At 32.8% G+C, this 22,203-nt stretch overlaps 1 protein-coding gene, 1 long non-coding RNA gene and 1 pseudogene across 5 annotated transcripts in view; 2 read left to right on the forward strand and 1 right to left on the reverse strand.

The window, feature by feature from the left end:
- The window catches only part of LOC144546675 (cytochrome P450 CYP72A616-like), a 94,457-nt gene that overhangs the window by 65,955 nt on the left and 6,299 nt on the right, over positions 1–22,203 (forward strand). The window contains exon 1 of one of the 3 annotated variants that reach the window (XM_078295206.1): positions 16,187–16,560. The exons of the other annotated variants lie outside the window; for them this stretch is intronic. Coding sequence (XP_078151332.1) covers positions 16,254–16,560 — 307 coding nt within the window. The 5' untranslated portion in view covers positions 16,187–16,253. Of the gene's footprint in view, positions 1–16,186; positions 16,561–22,203 lie in introns of those variants that run through there. 3 annotated transcript variants of the gene reach the window in all.
- Positions 692–4,446, reverse strand: LOC144546685 (cytochrome P450 CYP72A616-like; annotated as a pseudogene). The gene is made up of 5 exons (XR_013508856.1): positions 4,017–4,446; positions 3,299–3,514; positions 2,471–2,686; positions 1,594–2,001; positions 692–1,401 (listed from the first exon to the last, which is right to left on the reverse strand). The product of XR_013508856.1 is annotated as a cytochrome P450 CYP72A616-like (transcript).
- On the forward strand, positions 8,475–10,003 carry LOC144546989 (uncharacterized). Its single transcript, XR_013508936.1, has 2 exons — positions 8,475–8,526; positions 9,819–10,003. It is a non-coding gene; the product is annotated as an uncharacterized LOC144546989 (long non-coding RNA).

The raw sequence follows: 22,203 nt of genomic DNA on the forward strand, positions 1-22,203 counted from the left end.
CTTTAAAATGTACAACTTCATAATTCCATAATTTATAATGTTATGTAAATTGCAAAAACTAAATATAGACTTGATTGGAGGCAAATACAGCAAAGACAAAAATATGACATGCTTAACATGGGTAGATTGTATATTGACTGAATTATATTTGCTTATGTACTGTTGAATACAGTACTTAATTATTTTTCACTTATCTGATCAATTTGATATACATCAGACGTCCAAAATTCTCAAGTAAATAATATTTCTGCTGTGTTCTTTTAATAGAAAAAAGATATATGCAACTCCGTGTTTTTTTTCTGAATTATCAAATTTCATATCATATTGTGTTATTTAAAAAAAATAGTCCTCATATTTTGGCATCCATTTTATAACATATCAATTTTTTTTTTATATCGGCCATTTTCATTTGTTATCTTTGTTACAAAATCATGGATTTTTTTTTTACAATTTCTGGCGTAGAGCTAGAGATTAATTTTAATCATTATATTTCAACATTTTCCTCTTAATTATAAGTTTATAACACTAAAACGAAACAATTCCGATTGAAACGCGGGACCAATTCGGTAGGAAAATGATTTTATTTTTTTTATTTAATTTTTTGTATTCGTATATATTTGTATGTACAGAGAAATACAAATACAAATACAAATACAAATATAAATATGATTTTACCAATAACCGCAACTATGCCAGCAACTTTAAGAAAAGTCACGTTTCTAATCTTAACAATTGACTCATGCTATGGAGGCTTATTTGGTTGTGTTGGATAAAACAGTTCTATCAGCCTTAAATATTCCTATCAATTAACTTTAGTGGGTTTGGAGGATGAAATCTAGAGGCAAAGATCAACAGAACTAGTACATAGTAACATCCTACTATATATCTTTTCAATAAGCTATTCAAAACTACTCAGAATAATTAATCCTACATTATGCAATATAATATATATCGTCTTAAAATCCATGTCAATCATACCATATGGAACTTAATTGGTGCACCGTACTGAGGATGTATGGTCATAACAGTGTATGGAGCATGCTGGTATTTTTCTGACAGCTCAAACTTGAAATGCTGAAGAATCATACTCAACCCCATCTTAGCCTCCAGAAGTGTAAAATTCTGGCCAATGCATATACGTGGGCCCCACCCAAAGGGAAAGAATGCTAACTGTCCATCCTTTGTTGCCTTTGAGATGCCTTCAGAAAACCGTGTTGGTTTGAACTCAGTTGCATCAGGGCCCCATATGTCAGGGTCATGATGGATGGATAGCAGTGGCAATGCTAGAAGCACACCAGGTGGAAAGGTTACATCACCAAGTTGCATGGTTTTGTAAGTTTGACGGGTAAGCATAGTTACGGGAGTGTACAGACGAAGCACCTCATGTAGTATCACCGTCACCTAAAATTGAAATGAATTCTTTATTTGCATACACATATGCCTTGACACTATCAGAAACTCTTGTATGGTATGCAGGTATGGTATCGTAATTGTCCCGGACTATTGGACACACAAAATCATACTTCAATTAAAAAAATAAATATATGCCCTTCTAATCTCTCTGCATCACAAAATTTCTATTTAATAACTCACAATTTTTAGTCGGCTCAAGCCATCAAAATCTGGGGTTTTCCTCCCAAAATATTGCAAGACCTCCTCACGCGCCTTTTCTTGCCACTCAGGATGCATGCTCAACACAACCATAGTCCAGGTCAGCAGCACTGCCGTGGTCTCCTGTCCTCCAAAATAAAATAGTTTGCACTCTTCTATCACATCATTAGTTGTCATGCCTAGACTTGAGTGTGATTTGCCGTTTTGCCCCATTTCCCTGATGTTTGATTCCAATAAAATACCGAGCAGGTCGTCTTTTGTGGTCTCTCCATTTTGGATGTCCTTCTCCCTTTTTGCAACTATGCCCATGAGGAGTGTTTGGACCTCTCTTGTGATCTGCTTCATCCTCCTATTGTTTTCAGTTGGTACCTATGACACCAGTGAACGAGGCTCAATATCATTTCATAATTCTTCAAAAGAATATTGACAGGTATCCCAGTTCCTAGGCAAGACTTAAACTGGGACTAGAAATTAGAGGAGCATATTTAGTCGTCGTTCCATTTTACCTTTTCTGTTTATGTTTGTTTGTATGTTTGCTTGTTAGTTTTCTATTGTTTTTTTTATTAAACTTAGCTGTTAAACCTGGTTACACAATACTGCTAACATCTCAAGAATGTTCTAAAGAATTTACAAAAATGAAGTATATTATATGTTTATCTCTAAGTTATACAATATCAACAAATGTATAGTAATAGTACATATGAAAGGCATAATAGAGAAGAAGAAGAAGAAAGTAAATTGGTCAACTTCTGCATTTAGTCTGTTCTTGTTCACAAATGATGAAAAATTTATTTCTCAAATAAAGCCAAAATTGTAAGGGACTAGATTCATACCAGATGGAAGGGAAGAAAGACAGAACAGATTTCATGAGACGCTCAGCAAGCTCGCTCTGCAGCTGGGAAATGCGTCTCCCTTCCTGGTACCCACTATCAAATGCTGCCCTTGAAATGACATCTCCTGTTAGATTTTGCATCTCTGGCCAAACATCCAGCTCAAATGACCCATCAGGCCCCACTAAGTTCTCCCATCTGTCAATTAATTCATCACAACAGGTAGAGAATGCTGGCAGCATCCTCTGAAAAGGAAAATGTTTTAATTGGCTTATCATTAAGGATAATAAAAGTGTTATATCTACATGGTCAAAAATCAAAACATCAAAATTCTCTTTCTAAAACTTACACAGTCAAATTTGACATCTTAAAACCGAACTGTTGCTTCAGCAATGGTACTTTCCCTTTTATCAATAAATTATTGATGAAATGATGTTAATAATTAACAACGTCTTGTACATACAAGTTGGTACGGAATGACTATCTCAAACTTTGATTAATTAAGGCTTAAGCCTGATACAAAAGGATAAACTGAGACCAGCGGTACCAATTTGGTACATAATTTTATAGAACACATCATAAACCACTACAATACCAGTACCACAGCAAACTATTGATTTCTGAGGCACTTATATTATCCACCAAAGTTGCTCCTCCTTTTTTTACCACAAATATAAATAAGGTGCCAGACAAAGTGTCGAAAGAATAAAGAATTTTGCTATCATAGGTAGTTAATTATTCTCTGTGGAAGATTACATATACTTAGAGGCAAAGCACCTAGATCACAAAAGTAAAAAGCAGGTATATGTCCAAAGCATTTAGTACTTCTCTAATTTATATTTTATGTCATACATTACCTTTAACTTCTCTACATGAAAGGCTGGGTTGAGAATTCTTCTGTGCTTAGCCCATTTCTCCCCTTCATAACTCACAAGCCCCTCAGCTAGCCGACTGACTCGGCTTACTTTTGGTTTCTCAAAGTGCCCGAATTTGTTGGATAGAATTTCTCACTAATTCTGGATCCATGATAGTAACTCTTGGGAAGGGCCCATACCAAGTAATAGACTGTTTGCCTGTATTTTGTAGAAGTTAAACCAATATTCATCCAATATGTTAAAGAACATCAATGTTTGATTATGCTAAATGAATTATATCTGTTGGTGATGAAGATTTATTTTTAACATTGCTTTTGTGTCTTGCTTTGTCATTGACTTAAATAAAGAGATTACAAGGTATTTATAGACAGAAATTCTGCTAAACTAGAAGTAAACTACACTAATAACTAATATGTTAAATTTCAATTGAGCGCTAGAAGAAGAATATAAACCAGTATTCAGTTAGGCGCACCAGTGAGCTGGTAGATTTTATCCGCTCTATTGTGTATTTTGAATGGATGTGACCCTTGTGTATCCAGTACAATTTGAAGACTAATTTAATAAATTTGAATTTTAAGAGGGCCACAAAGAAAAATAGACCAAAAAAAAATTAGCAGGGATTGGATAAGCACCAAATTCTGTGGTTGCCTCATAATTCACCCACGAAAACAAAGAGAAAATAAGATTTCTCAGTTCGCACCAAATTCCTTGATGCTGCGATGAAGAAGGGGCGCAACGCGAGGGATAATATCGTGCGAAAGTGGCATGGGCTTGGCTTGCACTTCTTTGTTGAGCCGGGTGTTCTCCTTCAAATCACCAGCAAGGAACCGGTACACAGTACCACGCAGCCCTTGGTTCCTGAGCGCCCGGTCCAGGCGCCTCGGCCTAAGCCAAACCCGTTCAAGTGCTTGAGCTGCTCCCCTTAGGATAAGCAAGGAGAAAGCGCCTATGAACAAACTCCATATCCACAGGTTCGATCCAATTTGGAAAAATGTTTGTTGCATCTTAAGTAGAATGGTAGTGAAGTGTTTCACTGAGGTGTAGAATAGTCAAGTGATTGGAATTAGTTTGGGGATGATCGAAGTGAGAATAGGAAAGGGCAAGAATAGGGAAGTATGGTTTTGAAACCGAGCTGTGTCAAAAGATACTCAAAATTTAATGCGGAGGTAGCCGACAGGCGAGTGGCGACAAGATTCAGGGATACCGATAGGAAAAAGAAAAAAAGTCAGCATTAAATTTTGACTATCTTTTGATTTTTGTTCGTGTGAAAAAAAAATTATATACACATATAGTGGGCTACTCTAATTACATAAGCATACGAGAATATATATTTATAAGTTATTTTTTTATTTTTAAAATTCAAAAAATTGATTTGAACCGTTAGATGTGATCTCTACATTGAAATGTGCTTGGAGACTAAATTTTACATTTTTCTGATTTTTTTTATTATTTATTAAAACACTTTGAAAATCGTTGATCCAATGGTAGCTTAACAAAACAATAAAATCAGAAACCACCGTTGAATCAGCGATTTTCAAAGTGGCTTAATAAATAGTAAAAAAAAATCAGAAAAATGTAAAATTTGATCTCTAAGCACATTTCAATATAGAAATCACATCTAACGATTCAGATTGACTTTTTGAATTTTGAAAATGAAAAAATGACTTATAAGCATATACCCTTATATGCTTATAGAAGTAGAGTAGTCAACCTATATATATATATAGAGAGAGAGAGAGAGAGAGAGTGACTAATATGCATTTGGTAGCATATGGGTCGATATGCATACGGTCCAAATTTAAAATTTCAAAATCCAAAAAGTCGATCTGAACCGTTCATCTTGTTCTCCATATTAATATGTGCTTAGAGACCAAATTTTACATTTTTTTGAATTTTTTTACTATTTATTAAGCCACTTTGAAAATTGTTGATCCAACGGCGGCTTAACAAAACAGTAAAATCAGCAGCCACCGTTGGATCAACAATTTTGAAAGTGGCTTAATAAATAGTAAAAAAATTCAGAAAAATGTAAAATTTGGTCTCCAAGCACATATTAATATGGAGAACAAGATGAACGGTTCGGATCGACGTTTTTGATTTTGAAATTTCAAATTTGGACTGTATGTATATCAAGTCATATGCATACGAATGCACATTAGTCACACCCTCTCTCTCTCTCTATATATATATGAATCATTATAATTATTCCTACATCTCCACCCTCTATTTATCTCTGCACCTCCATTAATTTTTTTTTTTTTTTGAAAAAGTGGAATTTCACCTATTTCATTACGAAACAATAAAGGTCATACAAAAATTCAATTATATATTCTGAACTAGTGGAACAACTACCAGTACCAACTAATATCAGCAACCACAAAACAAAGTAGGAGCTAGTGTTAACTAAAGACCAATTAGGAGACAATAAGCCAGCTGCCTAATCAATGGCATAATAGATGTCCCTATCATCTGACTCTCCTAAACCAAGAGAAGGGACCCCATCTAAAACCATAGGAGAGCTGGCTCTGTCCTGAGAGGCTGTGTCCGATATCACTATCAGGGTGCCTATCTGTGTCAGAGGAGAAATATCAAAATGCATAATCAATGATAATTTAAAATATGAAGTCAAAGTAATAATAGAAGATGCAACAGAACTAATAGTTGGTACTAGTGTATTTTGAAAAACAAATTTTATTTCTGATCAACCAGACAATCCATAAAGTAGCTGCTCTAATTAACTTAACCAACAATGAATCTTTTAAAGGTATCCAATAATCAAAATTCCATAGGTCAGACACTTATGTGCAATTAAAAATAAAATTGTTATGGTTACCAATCTAAGTCCACAAAGTAGAAATAAATGAACAAGTAACAAATAGATGATGTACAGTCTACATTACCTTGCCAATCTCTAGTACGTAAATTGCATTTAGTTAGAATTTTATCCTGTCTAAGTAATCAAACAAAAAATTTATCTTAAGAGGAATCTTAGTCTTCCATAAAGTATTGAAAATATGATTTGGAATACCCCTAAATGAAAACCATTTATAAAGAGAGTGATCCATTAAAGAAAAAATATACTATGGTCTTCTTTTTTCAGTTACCACACTCTTGCGTTAACTTTCATAAATATAAATACTAAAATAAAATATGTGTAATTGTTTATTCAACCTTGTAGTACATGATACACGTGCTAGGCATGTTCCAATCTCTCTTTGTCAAGTTCTCAGTGGTCAAAATTTTCTCATAATATGTAAAAGTGACTATAATTTTTTGCAAGAGTAAAAAGTGATTTTTCGCGACGGAGTACCATCATAAATGTATTTTTTTCTCTCACGAAAAGTGTCTACTTTGTTGTTGTATAAGTCATGTGAATACTACCATTCTTTGTGGCACTCTCATTTTCCAGACTTTGTATCTCCACCTTTATTCTTGGTTCATCCTTCAAACCTTGTTATGTTATTGTTTGCTATATATATAACACGGTGCAGTATATATGTTACTTTCAGCTATGTGATTGTATGGTACGGTATGCTAGCCCATGTTATATTCTTTATGAAGTATAAATAATGACTTGGTATGCATATTTTTCCTATGTTCGTCCTCCAGAATTAATATTCAACTAGTGCGCGGGATTGATCATTTAGTTCACCAGTTAATCCTCACCGTTTGGAGAGTATTTTATAACTTATTAGGGACCTTTGAAAATGGGAAACTACGTAATTGTTACAAGAAATTTTGTAATGAGTGGAAGGTTTAAACATTAGAAGTTCCATTTCTATTGGCTGTCATCAAATATTTATATATGTACAGTTCGCAGCACAACTATAGTGCTTAATTTGGAATGTTCAATGCTATAATGCTTTTGGGATTATGTACAATAAAAACTAATATGATTATCATAACAGTGGAATTTAGAAAAAAAAAAAAAGCATTAAAAATTAATGTTGAATGCTAATTATATTTTACTATCATTTAAGAAATTCATTGAATTATTTTTGAGAATTTATTTATTTTAGCCAATTATTAAGAAAGGAAGATATTTTATTAAGAAAATAAAGAAAAAAAATTTCTTTTACTTCACCAATCCTCAACGACTTCTTTAATGAGTGAACAATTATTATTCCTATCTGTCCATAACTTCGAACCAATGATATTGGATACTCAACACCGTCGAATAGTCTGAACCAATGGCATAGAAGCTCAACGCCAGCGATTTTGAGCTGATGGCATATGTGTATACTTTCACTATCGGGACAATAGTCATCAGTTCAGAAACCGATGACGACTTCAGCTTTGAACCAATGAAGAAGTATTTTTCTGTAGTAGTGTGAATGTTTATTTTAAAAGGTGGAATTTCAGTATAACCCTAAAAAAAATGGAAATTACGTATTTTTCCTCTAAAATTCATAATATCATATGAGTAGAACTAGGGTGTTCTTAAGCTCATGAAGCCTATTTGTGAGCTTAACTGTAACATTATGTAAAATACAAATATGAAATTAATAATCAAAAGCAGTATACAATATGTCTAGATGTGTTTTTGAGTGAAATAGGTAACATTATAATGTGAGATTTCATTTTATATAACAAATTGATAAAATAAGTAAGTTATTTTTAAGTAAATCATAATATGACTTATATGAAGTGAATGTTACTTATTAAATTTCTAAAATATCAATAAACAAATATTTGCATTTTATGAGTGATATGAGACAGAGAAATGTAAAGTAACATTGGTAACTAATACACAAGCTTGTTTCAAGCATATTTGGACTAATTTTCAAAGTTCAAAAATTGTAAGGTAAATTATGTGAAAATGAAAAATTAACAAAAATAAAAAAAGAATTAAAACTAAAATAAATACAATTAGGTCAAGGGGACCACTTGTCATTCATGTGAGACTCTTAATCTACTTTTAATTTTTCTATCAATCTCTCTTCTCTTTCTCACTGTGCACGTGGCAAAATCACCATGCACCAGCACAATTGAACATCAACTGAGCGAGCTGTTTGCTCTCTTTACCGACTTTAGCCATATTCTTCTCTCACACACACAATACAGTAGCATAGCATCTATTCGCTCTTTCTTGCGTAATTTATATGTATTATTCCCTCTATGGTCCTCTCCACTTTGTTCCTCTCTTCCTCCCTGAATATGGAATAAGCTATGTGATGATGGTGTATCTTTCTCTTCATATTTAATTCATGGTACTCTTTGTCTCCCCTTGTTCTTTGATCTCTTGGCTTAATTCTTTAATTGGTAGCAACTATTATTATTTGTGTGTATGATTTTGTTATCTTTGGGTAATTCCAAATATGTGTGTTATGTAAGAAAATATAATTATGTGGCCCAAAATAAAACTAATGGGCTGATTTAAAAGGCCTGTTATCAAGTGCTGACATGATTAAATTAAGAGTGCGCATACTGTTTGATAAAATAAAGGGTGCATTGATAAATAAAAGATGCATTGGCTAGATTCATTGCATAATAATTAAAAGGCGCTATTAAAGGCTTTGGTTAAAAGGTACGTTTTGTCACAGAGGCTATTAAATCATAATTAAAGGATGTGCTATTAGAAGGCTTAATTAAAGGCTGAATTAAAGGGTGCGAATAATTGACAGTATGCTATTAATTGGTGCATATAGTCAACAGATGCGTTGATAGAGTCTGATTTAAAGGCGCATATTAATTAGCAAGATAAGTACATATTGTTGATAGATTAATTAAATGGCCTGGTGCGCAGATAAGCCTAATTAAAAGGTGTCTGTTATTAGCCACAGAATTAAAAGGCTGCGCACTGGCTGTGTTAATTCATCTCCCTATAAATAATTGCTTTGATGACAGGCATAGGATAATGAAAAATTCTAATAGTAAGGTTGATCATCTCTTCATTGATATTTCATAAAGAACAAATTGTCATTGCTTAGAAAGAGAAAGAGGAGAAAAATCGCTTTGCAGTTCTTCTGACGGTTTGCGAAGAACGTTTAAAGTATTGTTCTACAGTTTACAATGGATAAAGGTATGTAATCTAATTGATTGATTTACACGTGGAGACTTTGATTTCTAAGATCTTTGATTTGCTCTTAATGATTTTTAATTCCGCTATCGAAAACTTTTAAGATGATTAGTTGTACTCATGATAATGATTGTGTGTAAGTAGTTGAGCACAATAACGTCTACTTACATGTTAATCCAACTATCCACTGGTATCATCGGCATAAGCCCTTGATCGGCATAAGCCCTTTATTCGTATCAGCGCATTCTAGCTTTCTGATAAGTTTCTGGTAGAAAGCAGGGTGTTTTCTGCAAATTTTAGCATTTTGATTAAAATTCTGATACTGTTCAGGGTCTGTTTTATAAGTTACTAGTTTTCTGTACAGTTCTGGAGCAATTCTGCATCATTTAAGGGTGTTTTCTGTTAATTTCCAGCATTATATACTACATTGAGTGGATTCTTGTAAATGTCAGGGTCTAAAATGCAAGAATACGTTTCTGACAGGATTTGAGGACTGAACTGTGACAGAAAATAAGTTAGTTTAGAAAACAGTCCCTGGCAGGGACCTTTTTGTGACAGGATGTAGAAATTTGTAGGAAGAGCCCTCTTATCATGAGAATTTCATGAAAATACTAGGTTAAAAATGTATAAAGTATTTGTAATAGTGTGGAATAGTAATGTCAATTAAAGCATATATTGTTTTGAAACTTATTTGATACATTTTAGGTATATATAGTTATTAATAATATAATTTGAATTAAAGTGGTACTGGATTGGACTTTGGACTTTAGACTTGGATATTATGAAATTTATTTGATTAAGTGGACTGTGCACTGTTGGACAACAAATCTAGTCCGCAATTAATTTTATTATGAAGGATTTCTTTATGATTGTTCTAAATCATGTAAAATTGTTCTGTAAAATATTTATGTTGATAATAAACCCATGTCAGAAGGCTAATGTGCAATTTTCCATAAGCCTAAATTTGGTTCTAGTTCTCCTTTCAACTTCTTGTTGGTAACTGGATTGGTATTATAATTTATGTGTGTCTTATTCTTTAATGTTGAACTAAAATAATTATAAGAAATTGATCGGAAAATATTTATTGTTTTAAAATAGGCGTAATTATGAAAGTGACAGAAGAGACATAATGTTCAGGAAAAATAGACAGTTGGTGACCTCGCTTGATTGTCCTACGATGTCAGGTGTGAGGTTATTGGATTAGTTTGAGATTCATGACTAGGAATTAAATCATAACTCATTGTGCATTTTGAATATTTGATTGACTGCATTGATTGAACTGTTGCATCATATGCATAGCCCAATACAACTGAAATTGAATTGCAGGTAAGTTTGTTGACTGTCATGTTGATATTGTTCATCGATTGGTTGATATTTATTATAAATGATTAATTGAGACCACAGTGATTGAATTGATTGAATATAAAATACTGTAATTTTTGAATCTCCATATAGTGGAGAAAAATGACTAATATATTGTAAAGTCTAGATAGCTACTAGACTTTACTCCAGGACCCTTATGCGCATATGGTGAATGACCCCAACTGAACCCAGTATCGGTTGGATAGGAGATATTGAATAAATAGTGAATTGTGACTGTGAGACTAATGAATTGTGGTAATTGTCTTATTATTAATTTTTTTTCTGATAATGACATTATTGTGATATTGATTTCGTATTGTTTCTGTTAACAAGTTGTCAGGATAGTAAGAATGGTATAAGCCCTGGCACGACAGATACATGTTATGGTATCTATCAGTGTTACCAGACTAGAAATTATAAAGTTAAGAAACCAAATGTTACCAGACTTAGTGGTTGTAAAGACTAGGTTCCAAACGTTATCAAACTTAAAGGATTAAAAGATTTTGTCCCAAACCATTTATTCTGATAAGATTCTTAGAGTTCTTATTTATTTATATAATTTTTGTTGTTCAATTGGATACTATTATTGAGCATTTGCATTCGTCATTATCAAATGAACTGTTTGTTTCTCGTGCGGTGATTTCATTTTGAATATGGATTTTCTTTGAATCCAATTATTTCTCACTCGTTTCTCCTTGTGAGTTATAGGTTCATTATCCGAAGTCAGAGAAACGCTTCCGGGTTATAATTGACAGTAGGGCCACCTAAAGGTATGAGATTTGGGTTTATTATATTTGACAGAGTGCAGAGAGTATATCTCTAGCATCATCCACTATAAAATGTCAGATAATTATTGTAAATAAATTGGGATGTGGCAAAAATAATGGATGATATTGGCAATGCATAACAAGATCCATGCTTAATTAGTGTTATGTATATTGAATGGTAAATAGACGCGGTAGGTTGTTGTTGCACTTCCGGATCGGGGGTGTGACATTAACTCAAAAATTCATCATATTGGTTTCAAGTGATGCATCTAAACCTTTGAAACGGATCTACTTCATGAGCGATGAGTTTACATGTCAAGTTTTAAATTTTTTGAACTAATTTAATATAAAGTCAAAACCGTCAAAAATGATGAAAAATGAACACAATAAAATTAATTTATAAACCATCTTTTTTTGACCGTTTGACTTTATACTAAATTAGTTCGAAAATTTATAAATTTACATATAAACGCATCACTCGTGAAGTAGATCGGTTTCAACAATTTGGATGCATCGTTTGAAACCAATTCAATAGATTTTTTAATTAAACTCACAAAGGGACTTGGTAAGCTTAAGAACACCTTAGTTCTACTCATATCATATTTATCCTTCTAAATTAACCTCAAAAACTCACAAATTTATCAATTTAAATAACATTTTTATTAACATTTATTTTAAATCTATGAAGGATCCATTTTATGATGATGGTGTTCATGTGTTGAGGTTCTTGGATTCGGGCAGTCTCAGCCTCTCGGGTCTGTTGATGATATCCTGTCGGGTTTGGATGTGGATTTGGGAAGTTGTTTCTTGCCGGCCAGGGATACTGCTGGTGGAAATATTGTTCATCACTTGGTGCACCGATGGGCTACTACCGTTGACAGTTGGGAGAAGGTATTTTTTTAATCTAGAAATTAATTTTGTAAAAACATTAGAAAATTAAAATAATAGGAAAGATGCTTATGTAGACTGTTTGAGCAATTAATTTATTTCGGTCCTGGGATCAAACTGCTTATACGTTGTTAAAAATAATAATAGGTTATTTTCTCTCTCTCTTTTTATAAAAAATAAAAAAAGTAGTAGCAGTAATAATAATAATATGTTGTTTTCTCTCTCCCTCTCTTTAAAAAAATTACAAAAAGTTGGAAATGACGATATTAGCATACCATTTATCCGTAGAAAGTACGAAATTTATATAAATCTGAAACCAAATATCGTCTATCTAGCGCACCAATCATAGATATGAGCCTGGTCAAAAAATTTAGATGTGGAAGTGCTATTCAATTAATTTCCTCTTTAAACTTCAAACTGAGCACCTGTTGTCAATTCAATGTTAATTACTTAATTAATTTTCTTTTACTTTCATATCAATCAGATCAACATCAAAGCAGCAATACCGAATTTCGAATAATATTCAGTGGCGAGGAGCGAACCGATGGAGATGCTTATATATAACCAAAACCTCCCGGTTCTCAGTTCTCACCACAGAGAAAATAGACTGGTACTGGAAGGTGTTCCTGCCCGAAGGGGCGAATCGAAACCATGAGTGCGCACACCCATTCAGGATGACAACCAAGTTAGAGGAGCAGTTCCCGCCGGTGTTGGTGGCTGCTGCGGGATACAACATACTCATAGAATGGCAGCTGAAATATTACGTGGTTGAACGGAATGAAGCACAATGTACGGCTTGCACCGTATCCCAACTCGTTTCATGGCTTCTATCTCTACACGAAGTGCGAAGAATGGACATAGCTGATGAAAACCTTCATTGATGAACATAAAATTAAGCAGCTGTTTTTTTTGTTTTTCTTTTCCAGCAAAATTAAGGCACTGAAATCTCAATCCATTTCTTTGGTTAATGATTTGCTCCGATGGTTGGTAATTAATTAGTTGGTCTAATTAGTTATACGCTGCTATGGTAAAAAAATGTCTTATTATTTTTATACTCCAATCATACTTTATATTATTATCTTTGTTTTCTAGATTTAAATAACTGATCTGAACCACTCAATATGTTCTTCATACTAAAATATGTTTGGAAACTAAATTTTTTATATTTTGTTGGAAATTATTTATTATCTCTTTAGATAAATACAAAATCAGAAGAATTTGAACTATTTAAAAATAATAATTTTGTATCTATCTAAAAATTAAAAATTAGTAAAAAACAATCTAAGAAAATTAGTTGGGGAGTTTATTTTTTAATTTTCCAGTTGTCTTGGATCATATGTGAATGATGCGACCTATAACCGTATTTCTGTAGTACTTACTCATTTGACCTACGGTAAGCATAGTGACAAACAAATTATTCAGGTTCGGTTCGCGCGAAGTTCAAAATTTGTGATTTGGAAATAATTTGAGTATAATTCGAGAATTATTTATAATTATTTGGATCAGAGATCTCAGTCCTCCAAGGAAACAACAAAAAAAAATTGTTTTGGGAAAAATTCATAAAATTCAGAAATAGTTCATAAATTTGCGAATTATTCATGAATAATTTGGTCAAAGTTTGGTCAACTCAATAATTCGGTGTTTGGTTCAGCATTACAAAAAGAACAAATTATTCGTGAATACTTCGCAAATCTTCTGACTATGATGGTAATTAAGTGGGTCATACTGTACATCATTTCTATATTATCATTGTATAACTTGTTATATAATTATCTAAGATTACAGGAAATTAAAAAACAACTAGAAAATAAAAAAATGTATTCTTTGGATTGGAAATTATTTTTCCATCCATATATACATCGAAATTTCAAGATTTTTTTTTTTCGCTTCCCCTCTATTTTTTTATTATATTATCTATAAATTTTAAAAAAATATTATATTCTCTATAAATTAAAAATTAGAAAAATCTGGACCCATTGTTGTACCCTAATGCAACAATATTGGATTGTCCGTTTTAATGTAATACAGATCTGAAAGCATATAATTCAAATAGGGATCGAAATGATTTTAGCTATACTAGAAGGCTATTTTATCCTTCGGTACCACAGGAATATTGACTCCTTGGGCAGGAGGGTAGAGGTGTAAATGGTCGGATACAGATGTATTTGTATCCGTTATAATTTTTCGGATATGGATACGGATAGTTGTATCTGAATACGGATTGAATATTAAATGTTATGGATACGGATCGGATATCGGACGGATACGGATATTTTTTATAATTAGCTTATTGGTTACAAAATATTTATTATATTACTAAAATATTAGTCACCAATTATGCCATAGTATTACATTGTTCATCAAAATATATATCTATATGCAATTTAATAAATTATTGGGTATAATATGGAATTTAATAAATAAATTTAAGAACATATAGCACATTAATTGATGTGGTTTAAAAATATAAACGGTCGGATACGGATAGTTAAATGTCTTACTGTATCCTTATCCATTATAATTTTTCGGATATGGATACGAATATGGATATATACGAATCGGATAATTTAGATAATTTTTCGGATTCGAATCCGGACGAAATCGGATAACATCCGATCCGTTTAGACCCTAAAGGAGGGGCAGGCCAAAGTAACGCAACTCATCTAAATATATAGTTGAAACAATTTTGACGGTAGGGATGTAATTAATGCAGGGGCCAGCTTGTCTTGGAGAAGAGACACAAGATATGAACGCAATAAAATCATAATTCATTGATCTTTGGATGAAATAGGTTCCGTATCACCGCTGAGTGCTTATCTACGCTCCACGTCCAAATAATTGTTGACCATATATATTTTTTAGAATAATTATTTCAATCCCCACACTCCAGTACCCGCATTGTATCATCATCTCTTAAACAGATTTTAACTTCCCATAAACTAAGTTAACTAACTAGTTTAATTAAATTTATTCACAACACTGTATCTTCCAAGTTTAATTAAATTCATGGGTATAAATACTTAGAAGATAATAAATTAATACTTTCAAATTAAGATATTAATATTTGCATGTCTAACTTGATATAACTATATAGAGGCACCACTCAAACTACATGGGAGAAGAATCATACACATTTTTTTACAATATCTTCCACATTTCTCACGTTCTATGAGGAATTTTGCGAATCTAAAACCATGAACGTATTCTACGCAATTTTATCTTTCAAATGAGATCCATAATGACGTACTTTCGGATTCATCGTCACACAAGTATTTATACCTTATTGTGCAAGTATTTATACCTCATCGTGCAAATATTTATACCTATACTTGTAAGTATTTTATCCCTAATCGTGGACCCCGCATCTCCGCATCACATTTCCCTAATCGTCCCTGCATCAACCTTTCTCTAACAAAAATAATTGACCACATAGGTATAAATACTTCCGTGCATAGGTATAAATACTTGTAATACTTGATATTAATACTTTTAAATGTCAGCAGTGTCATATGTGAAAAATACTAGGTATAAATACTTAAATGACGAGGTATAAATACTTGTGTGATGACGAACTCGAAAGTATGTCATCATGAATCTCATTTGAAAGATAAAATTGCGTAGAAGACGTTCGTGATTTTAGATTCGTAAAATTCCTTATAGATCATGAGAAATGTGAATAAGATTGAACAAATAAAATTGGAGGGATAATAGAGAGATGAGAATGCGGGCACTCATATCACGTCCCTATTTTTTAATCGTGGCTTCGTTTCCAAGCCATACTTTCCTATTCTTTCCCTTCGTAAACCAACACTTCAATCCTCCCCAAATTATACCCACTCACTCTATAATCCCTCGTCCACTCTAATACTACGTAGAACAGCAAAAAGAGAAGAAAAGAAAAATGATGCAACAAATATATTGTAATTTTGGATCCAACTTATGGGCGTGGAGTTTGTTCATAGGCGCTTTCTCCTTGCTTCTCATATGGGGAGCAGCCCGAGCACTTGAATGGGCGTGGCTTAGGCCGAGGCGCCTGGACCGGGCGCTCAGGAATCAAGGGCTGCGCGGTGCGGTGTACCGATCCCTTACTGGTGATACGAAGGAGGACATCCGGCTCAAAAAAGAAGCGTGTGCCAAGCCCATGCCACTTTCGCACGATATTATCCCTCGTGTTGCGCCCTTTCTTCATCGCAGAATGAAAGAATATGGTGCGAACTCAGAAACCTTATTATTATTTTCTCTAGTTTTGATTGGTGAATTACGAGGGAACTATCTTTGTTCCAGCAATATGCTTATCCATTCCCTGCTCATTTATTTTAGTCTAAGGCTATTTTTCTTTTGTGCCCCACCCAAAATTCAAAATTATCAATTAGTCTTCAAATTGCAATATCCGAAATTAAACTTCATCACCGACGGATATATTTAATATCATTGGCATAATCAATTCATTGATCCTCTTAACCAATATTGTTATCAAGAATCAGACATTAACCAAGTAAAGCTTTGAATCGACGGGTATACTGATAGGACCACCCGATGATCTTTTTGTTTTTTTAAGATACTTATTAGATATCAAGGTTATATATATAAAAATAAGAGAGAGGCCATGGTACTATGCATAGTGCATATTAGACTGCGCTATGGATCTAAATTTTCAGTTTGAAAAACCTAACAAGCGATCTGAACCATTCAACACAGAGGCGAAACTAGAAATTCATGATAGGGATGCTAAAATTAAAATGAACAATATGTTATTGATTGAAATTGAACCCAAGCTCTCAACAACTACAAAATAAACTCTAACCAGTAGGCTCCACATAGACATGTTGTATTTTAGAGAAATTTAGATATATACCCATCAAAACTTCATCAATTAGATATTTCCCCATCAAAACTTTAAAATTAGTTATTTCCTCATCTAAATATAACTATATTATAAATATACCCATTACTCAATTAAATAAATTAAAAATACTGATTAATAATAATGAGCCTGATAATTGTACCCCGAATAAGTCCCCCAAGTACTTAATGTCTAATTGCCATTTTCAACGCTAATATTCAAGCATTTAAAGTTCGATTTATCAGTATTCACAGTGCTGCTTTGAAGCATGTAAACCTCTATAAAAAGTTATTTAAATTCTAAATCTGGATATTTTTAACTCATAACTACTTTTTTCTTCTACCTGAAAAAAAAGAAAGATTCATTTCACCCATTTTTATTTTTTTTTCTCTGATCATTCTCGTTTATTTTCTCGATGATCCGTAATAAATTTTACGAATATAAAAATATGAATGTTTTCTACTCGATTTTATCTTTCAAATGAGAGGAAAATTTTATAAAATACCCTTCATTTTCAAACCAACAAACAAAATACCCCTCTTTAAAAATTATTAACAAAATGTCCTTGTAGGTCCCATTTTTTTCTCTTTTCCCCTCCATCCCACTCCTCCCCGTTTACTCCCATGAATTTTTTGGTAAGTTATTAAGAGAAAGCTATGAGTTAATGACAATTATTGTGCATTCTTCAATTCGTATAGGAAATTGTGTTCATGGGTCCAGTATGAATTTTTTTTTTATTGAACAAGTGTTCAGTACATTACATGTTACAAGTGAATATTACAAAGACCACATAAAATATTACAAGAGCAACATCAGTGATATTTTTCAAGAACCATGCTAGTGGTACGTGCAGTTTACATGCTAAGGCCCTGTTCGGCTGCACAGTGGGAATGAGAATAGGAACGGGAATAGAAAAAGTTTGAATTAAAATTTACTGTTCACGTGGGAAAAAAAAATTTCAGTCTGAGTGAATTTTTTTTTCCCACGTAAACAGTATTTTCGGGATTACATCCGAACAGGCCCTAAATCCATTATAAGTACATAGAGGGTACGTGAAACAGGTATAAACCAAAGAGTGAATCCTTACTATGTTAGGTATAGTATGGGCCTGATGAAACCTGTATAATTTACCAACAACTTCGTATATGTAAGAAACACACATTCTACTCACTACAACAATGTAGATACTTTTTGCGAGAGAAAAAACAAATTTATGACGGTACTCCCTCGCGAAAAGTACCGTTGCAAAAAGAAAAAGCTGAAGAATGAGAGTAGTTCGTCGCAAAAAGTCACTTTTTTATCCTCGCGAAAGGTGTCTCATTCTTGTTGTGTACTATTCCCAGTTCTTTTAACATCTTGCATTCCACGGAAAAGGTTGAGTGCCTCCATTTGAAAGGAAGAGAAAGCATGGACACAATAGCCTGCTCCATATTGAACCAAACTCCCTGCATTAATTTGTCAATAGATACCATGTGCCTCCATTATTTGGCTCCTTAAAGAAGCTATCAACCCCAAAAGTAAAGCCTGTGTCACTTACCTGATTGCATTCCTGGTGTCGTTCCACAGGACGGGGAGGCTATGTCGTTGCACGAGTCTGATTCTTTGGATGTGTTGGTTGCACATACAACCACTCCTTGAACTGTTTCAGCTGGGTTCATCGTGGCACTCGTGTATATGCGTGAGAGAGAAGAAACACCGATTTCGGTGAGAACCATAAAAAGAGGGAATCAGAGGTGGAGCGGTATAGTGGAGGCGGAGGCGAATGGTGATGCGGTGGGGTTTGCTTTAACATTTTAGTGCAATTACTCAAGAGGATGCAGAGTTCTTTCTTTTAACTTGTTCCTTTAATCCTTTGAGATTTAATTAGTAAATACATGAATACATATTACAAAAGTATATAACTCTCTGTATAAATGTCAATCCATGCATGCTAGCCTTCTGAAATAAAAATAGTATATAAAATTACTAATAAAAAACTTTTATGTGAGATCCTACCATACCTATAAATATAATGACCTTCTTTGCTGATTTTTGGCTTAAATTAAAAAATGGTTGTACTTGTGGTCATTGTTTTTTTAAGAGAATGTAGTCATTATTCTGACTTATTTTATTTTATCAGTAATGCAAACTATAGTTTATGCAGATGTGAAGTTTTGTAAAATAATGAACCTTGGTTAGTTTCGATTGCAAAAGAACTAAAATATCTTTTCATGTGAAGCATTGTACAAAAATAATTGATGCATGCCAAAAAAATTGATTTAATCAAAATAATAATTTTCTCATTCTAAATATCTTTATGGTCATTACAAAATTTAAGAAGGAGAAATTATAAATAACACGATTCACTGTACTTGAACATATATCTATTGTCTGTGATTTCCTACTCGAATTGAAGAATGCACAATAATTGTCATTAACTCATAACTTGCTCTTAATCACATACCACAAAAAACAAAGGGGAGTAAACGTGGAGAAGTGGAAGGGAGGGAAAATGGAGAAAAAAGTGAGGTCCACAGGGGTATTTTGTTAATAATTTTGGGAGAGAAGTATTTTGTTTGTTGATTTGAAAATAAAGGGTATTTTGTAAAAAAATTTCAAATGAGATCCATGAAGAAATATTTTTGATTTTTTTTTCAAATCATTATTTTTATTTTTTTTAAATTAAAACCCATGAGCACTTTATATTCTAAAGCTTTTAAACCTAAGTGTACAACTTTTTAAACCCGACATGAAAACTATTTAAATTAACTCATGCTACAGTCAAGCATTAAACCTCATATCAAACATATATATTTTTTTTTGTAGTTCTCATGTTAATGAATAGATCAATAAAGCATAAATATGGGAAAGATATCCAATGAAGGACAAATCTGTAATTGGAAGGAATTACCAGAAAAAAAAAAAAACTTACGAACCTGAAATGCTTTTTAATAGGAGACTTAACTGAAAATATGTATAAATAATGTTCTATATTTTAGTCTTCGTAGCTCGGATTCATTAATTGAAAATATGTATAAATAATGTTCTATATTTTAGTCTTCGTAGCTCGGATTCATTAACTGAAATATGTATAAATAATGATTAGGATAAGTAAAGCAGTAGAAGAAATGATAGAATAATATGACATTAGTTTAAGTCAATAATTTAGAAACAAAAACAAATGTGTACAATGACGTTGCTACTTCTAGGTGCAGTTTGCATATTGCCATTTTCTTCATCATCCATACAAGTCCTGAAATCAAAATTTCTGGTTTCAAAGAAGTAGCAATCTCATTTGAATCCTTAGGTGCTCAATTATGAGGTATTCTCATATAGTTACATATTTATCCTTTAAATTTTGCTTATAAGCCCTCACATCTATTTTATTTTTTGTTTACAAAAATGACACATCAATTATGTATCTAACAAACAAACTCAAACATTTAAAGTTCACTCATCATGAAAACCTTTAAACCTCAAATAATAACACTTCACATCTCCAGAATAAAGTGTATAATCCTCATGTATCAAGCATTTAAACTTGACAACTAACAAAATAATAAGCATGCAATATATTTACAGTGAGATGTAACATTTTAACCTCAATGATCAAGCAATCAAAACTAAAGAATGAAGCATTCAAACATAACGATCAACTAAATAAAAAAATTTGAAAGTTGAAATAAAATTTTACACTAAATTAAACTACATGAATTCCATACCTGCCTTCAAGCTTTAGCAGGTTTGAAATAAGGAATTGCCAGAATCTGTTATTATTTTCTTCAACTATTCCTTCTCTAACCAATATTATCGTGGAAGGAGTTGACTCGAAAATAATTAGGTGGATTCAAACTATATCATCTCTCACCTCTTTACCTCAAAACAGAAATTGCAAAATTAATGTAGTCTAATATATTGGATGAACAACAATATGAAAATAAGAGATTAATACTCTCTGTAAGCTAAATTGTGGCCATTAGATTCAGGTGACCTGCAACAGGGATAGGAATCAAGCAGTTGAACTCAAAACATTTTCTAAATAACTATTCACATAATTGAAGTTTGACAATCTAATTTTGACTATCTGATTTGATGAAAAGTGATGAAAACGGGGTGGGTGAGAAACTGAGAATTGAGACCAATAATTAGTCAAGAGTTATATTAATTTACCATTTTTCACCATCTCTTCCTGATGCACAAATAAGAATAACAAATCTGGATTTATTCTTGTAAAACTCAAGTATCAAACATTTAACCTATTAAATCAAACTTTTAAAGCTCACGTATCAAACATTACGATTCCTTGAACAAGTGGTAGATGGTAATACAATGGCAACAATGCTAATAGTACCCCTCTTTGAGTCATTTTATCAAACAGTTGCATGACATCTTTCACCTCTTTGTCTTTATTTTTCAAAATGGCATACTTGTGAACTTAAAGCAATAATATCTGACTACCTATAAATAAAGACAAACTAGTCGTTAATATGTACCTGAACAGTAGTTGTGATGTCAAGAGACGAGCCGGTAAATGGCATCACATTTGTGCTGGTAACACTAAAACCAAGTGCCTCTATATCAATCAAGACCTTCACTAAGGCTCCTTTACGGTTTTTACAGTGGATCTTAATCAGAACTGTTTGTTTTGTCATCTTTGCCTCGATTTCTGGCAAAGCATTAGATATTATCCCATGGTTGTGGAAATTCACTGTGCAAGAAGAGTTGTTGTTTGCATCGTCATCTATGTTGTTAGACGAAAGGTGAGATTTCTTTAATACGACAGCTGATTCAACAATGCTTTGCAGATTGCGCCTCTAGATCTCGCACTTTGATTGGAATGGCATCTAATGCAAAGACCAGCTATTGCTGCCTCCGATCACCATCTCGCTCTCTCTTTTGATCGATCTCTGGAATGTTATTCCCTCCTCATCAGTAAAATCAGCAGTGTTATTTGCTTCCATTCTCATCAGCGTCTATGAGATCCGATCAGTGTCAGTGAGATCTGATAGGAGCGATGCTGTGTCAACAA

Source organism: Carex rostrata, chromosome 30 (genome assembly GCF_964058835.1).
Source record: "Carex rostrata chromosome 30, lpCarRost1.2, whole genome shotgun sequence".
NCBI lineage: Eukaryota > Viridiplantae > Streptophyta > Magnoliopsida > Poales > Cyperaceae > Carex > Carex rostrata.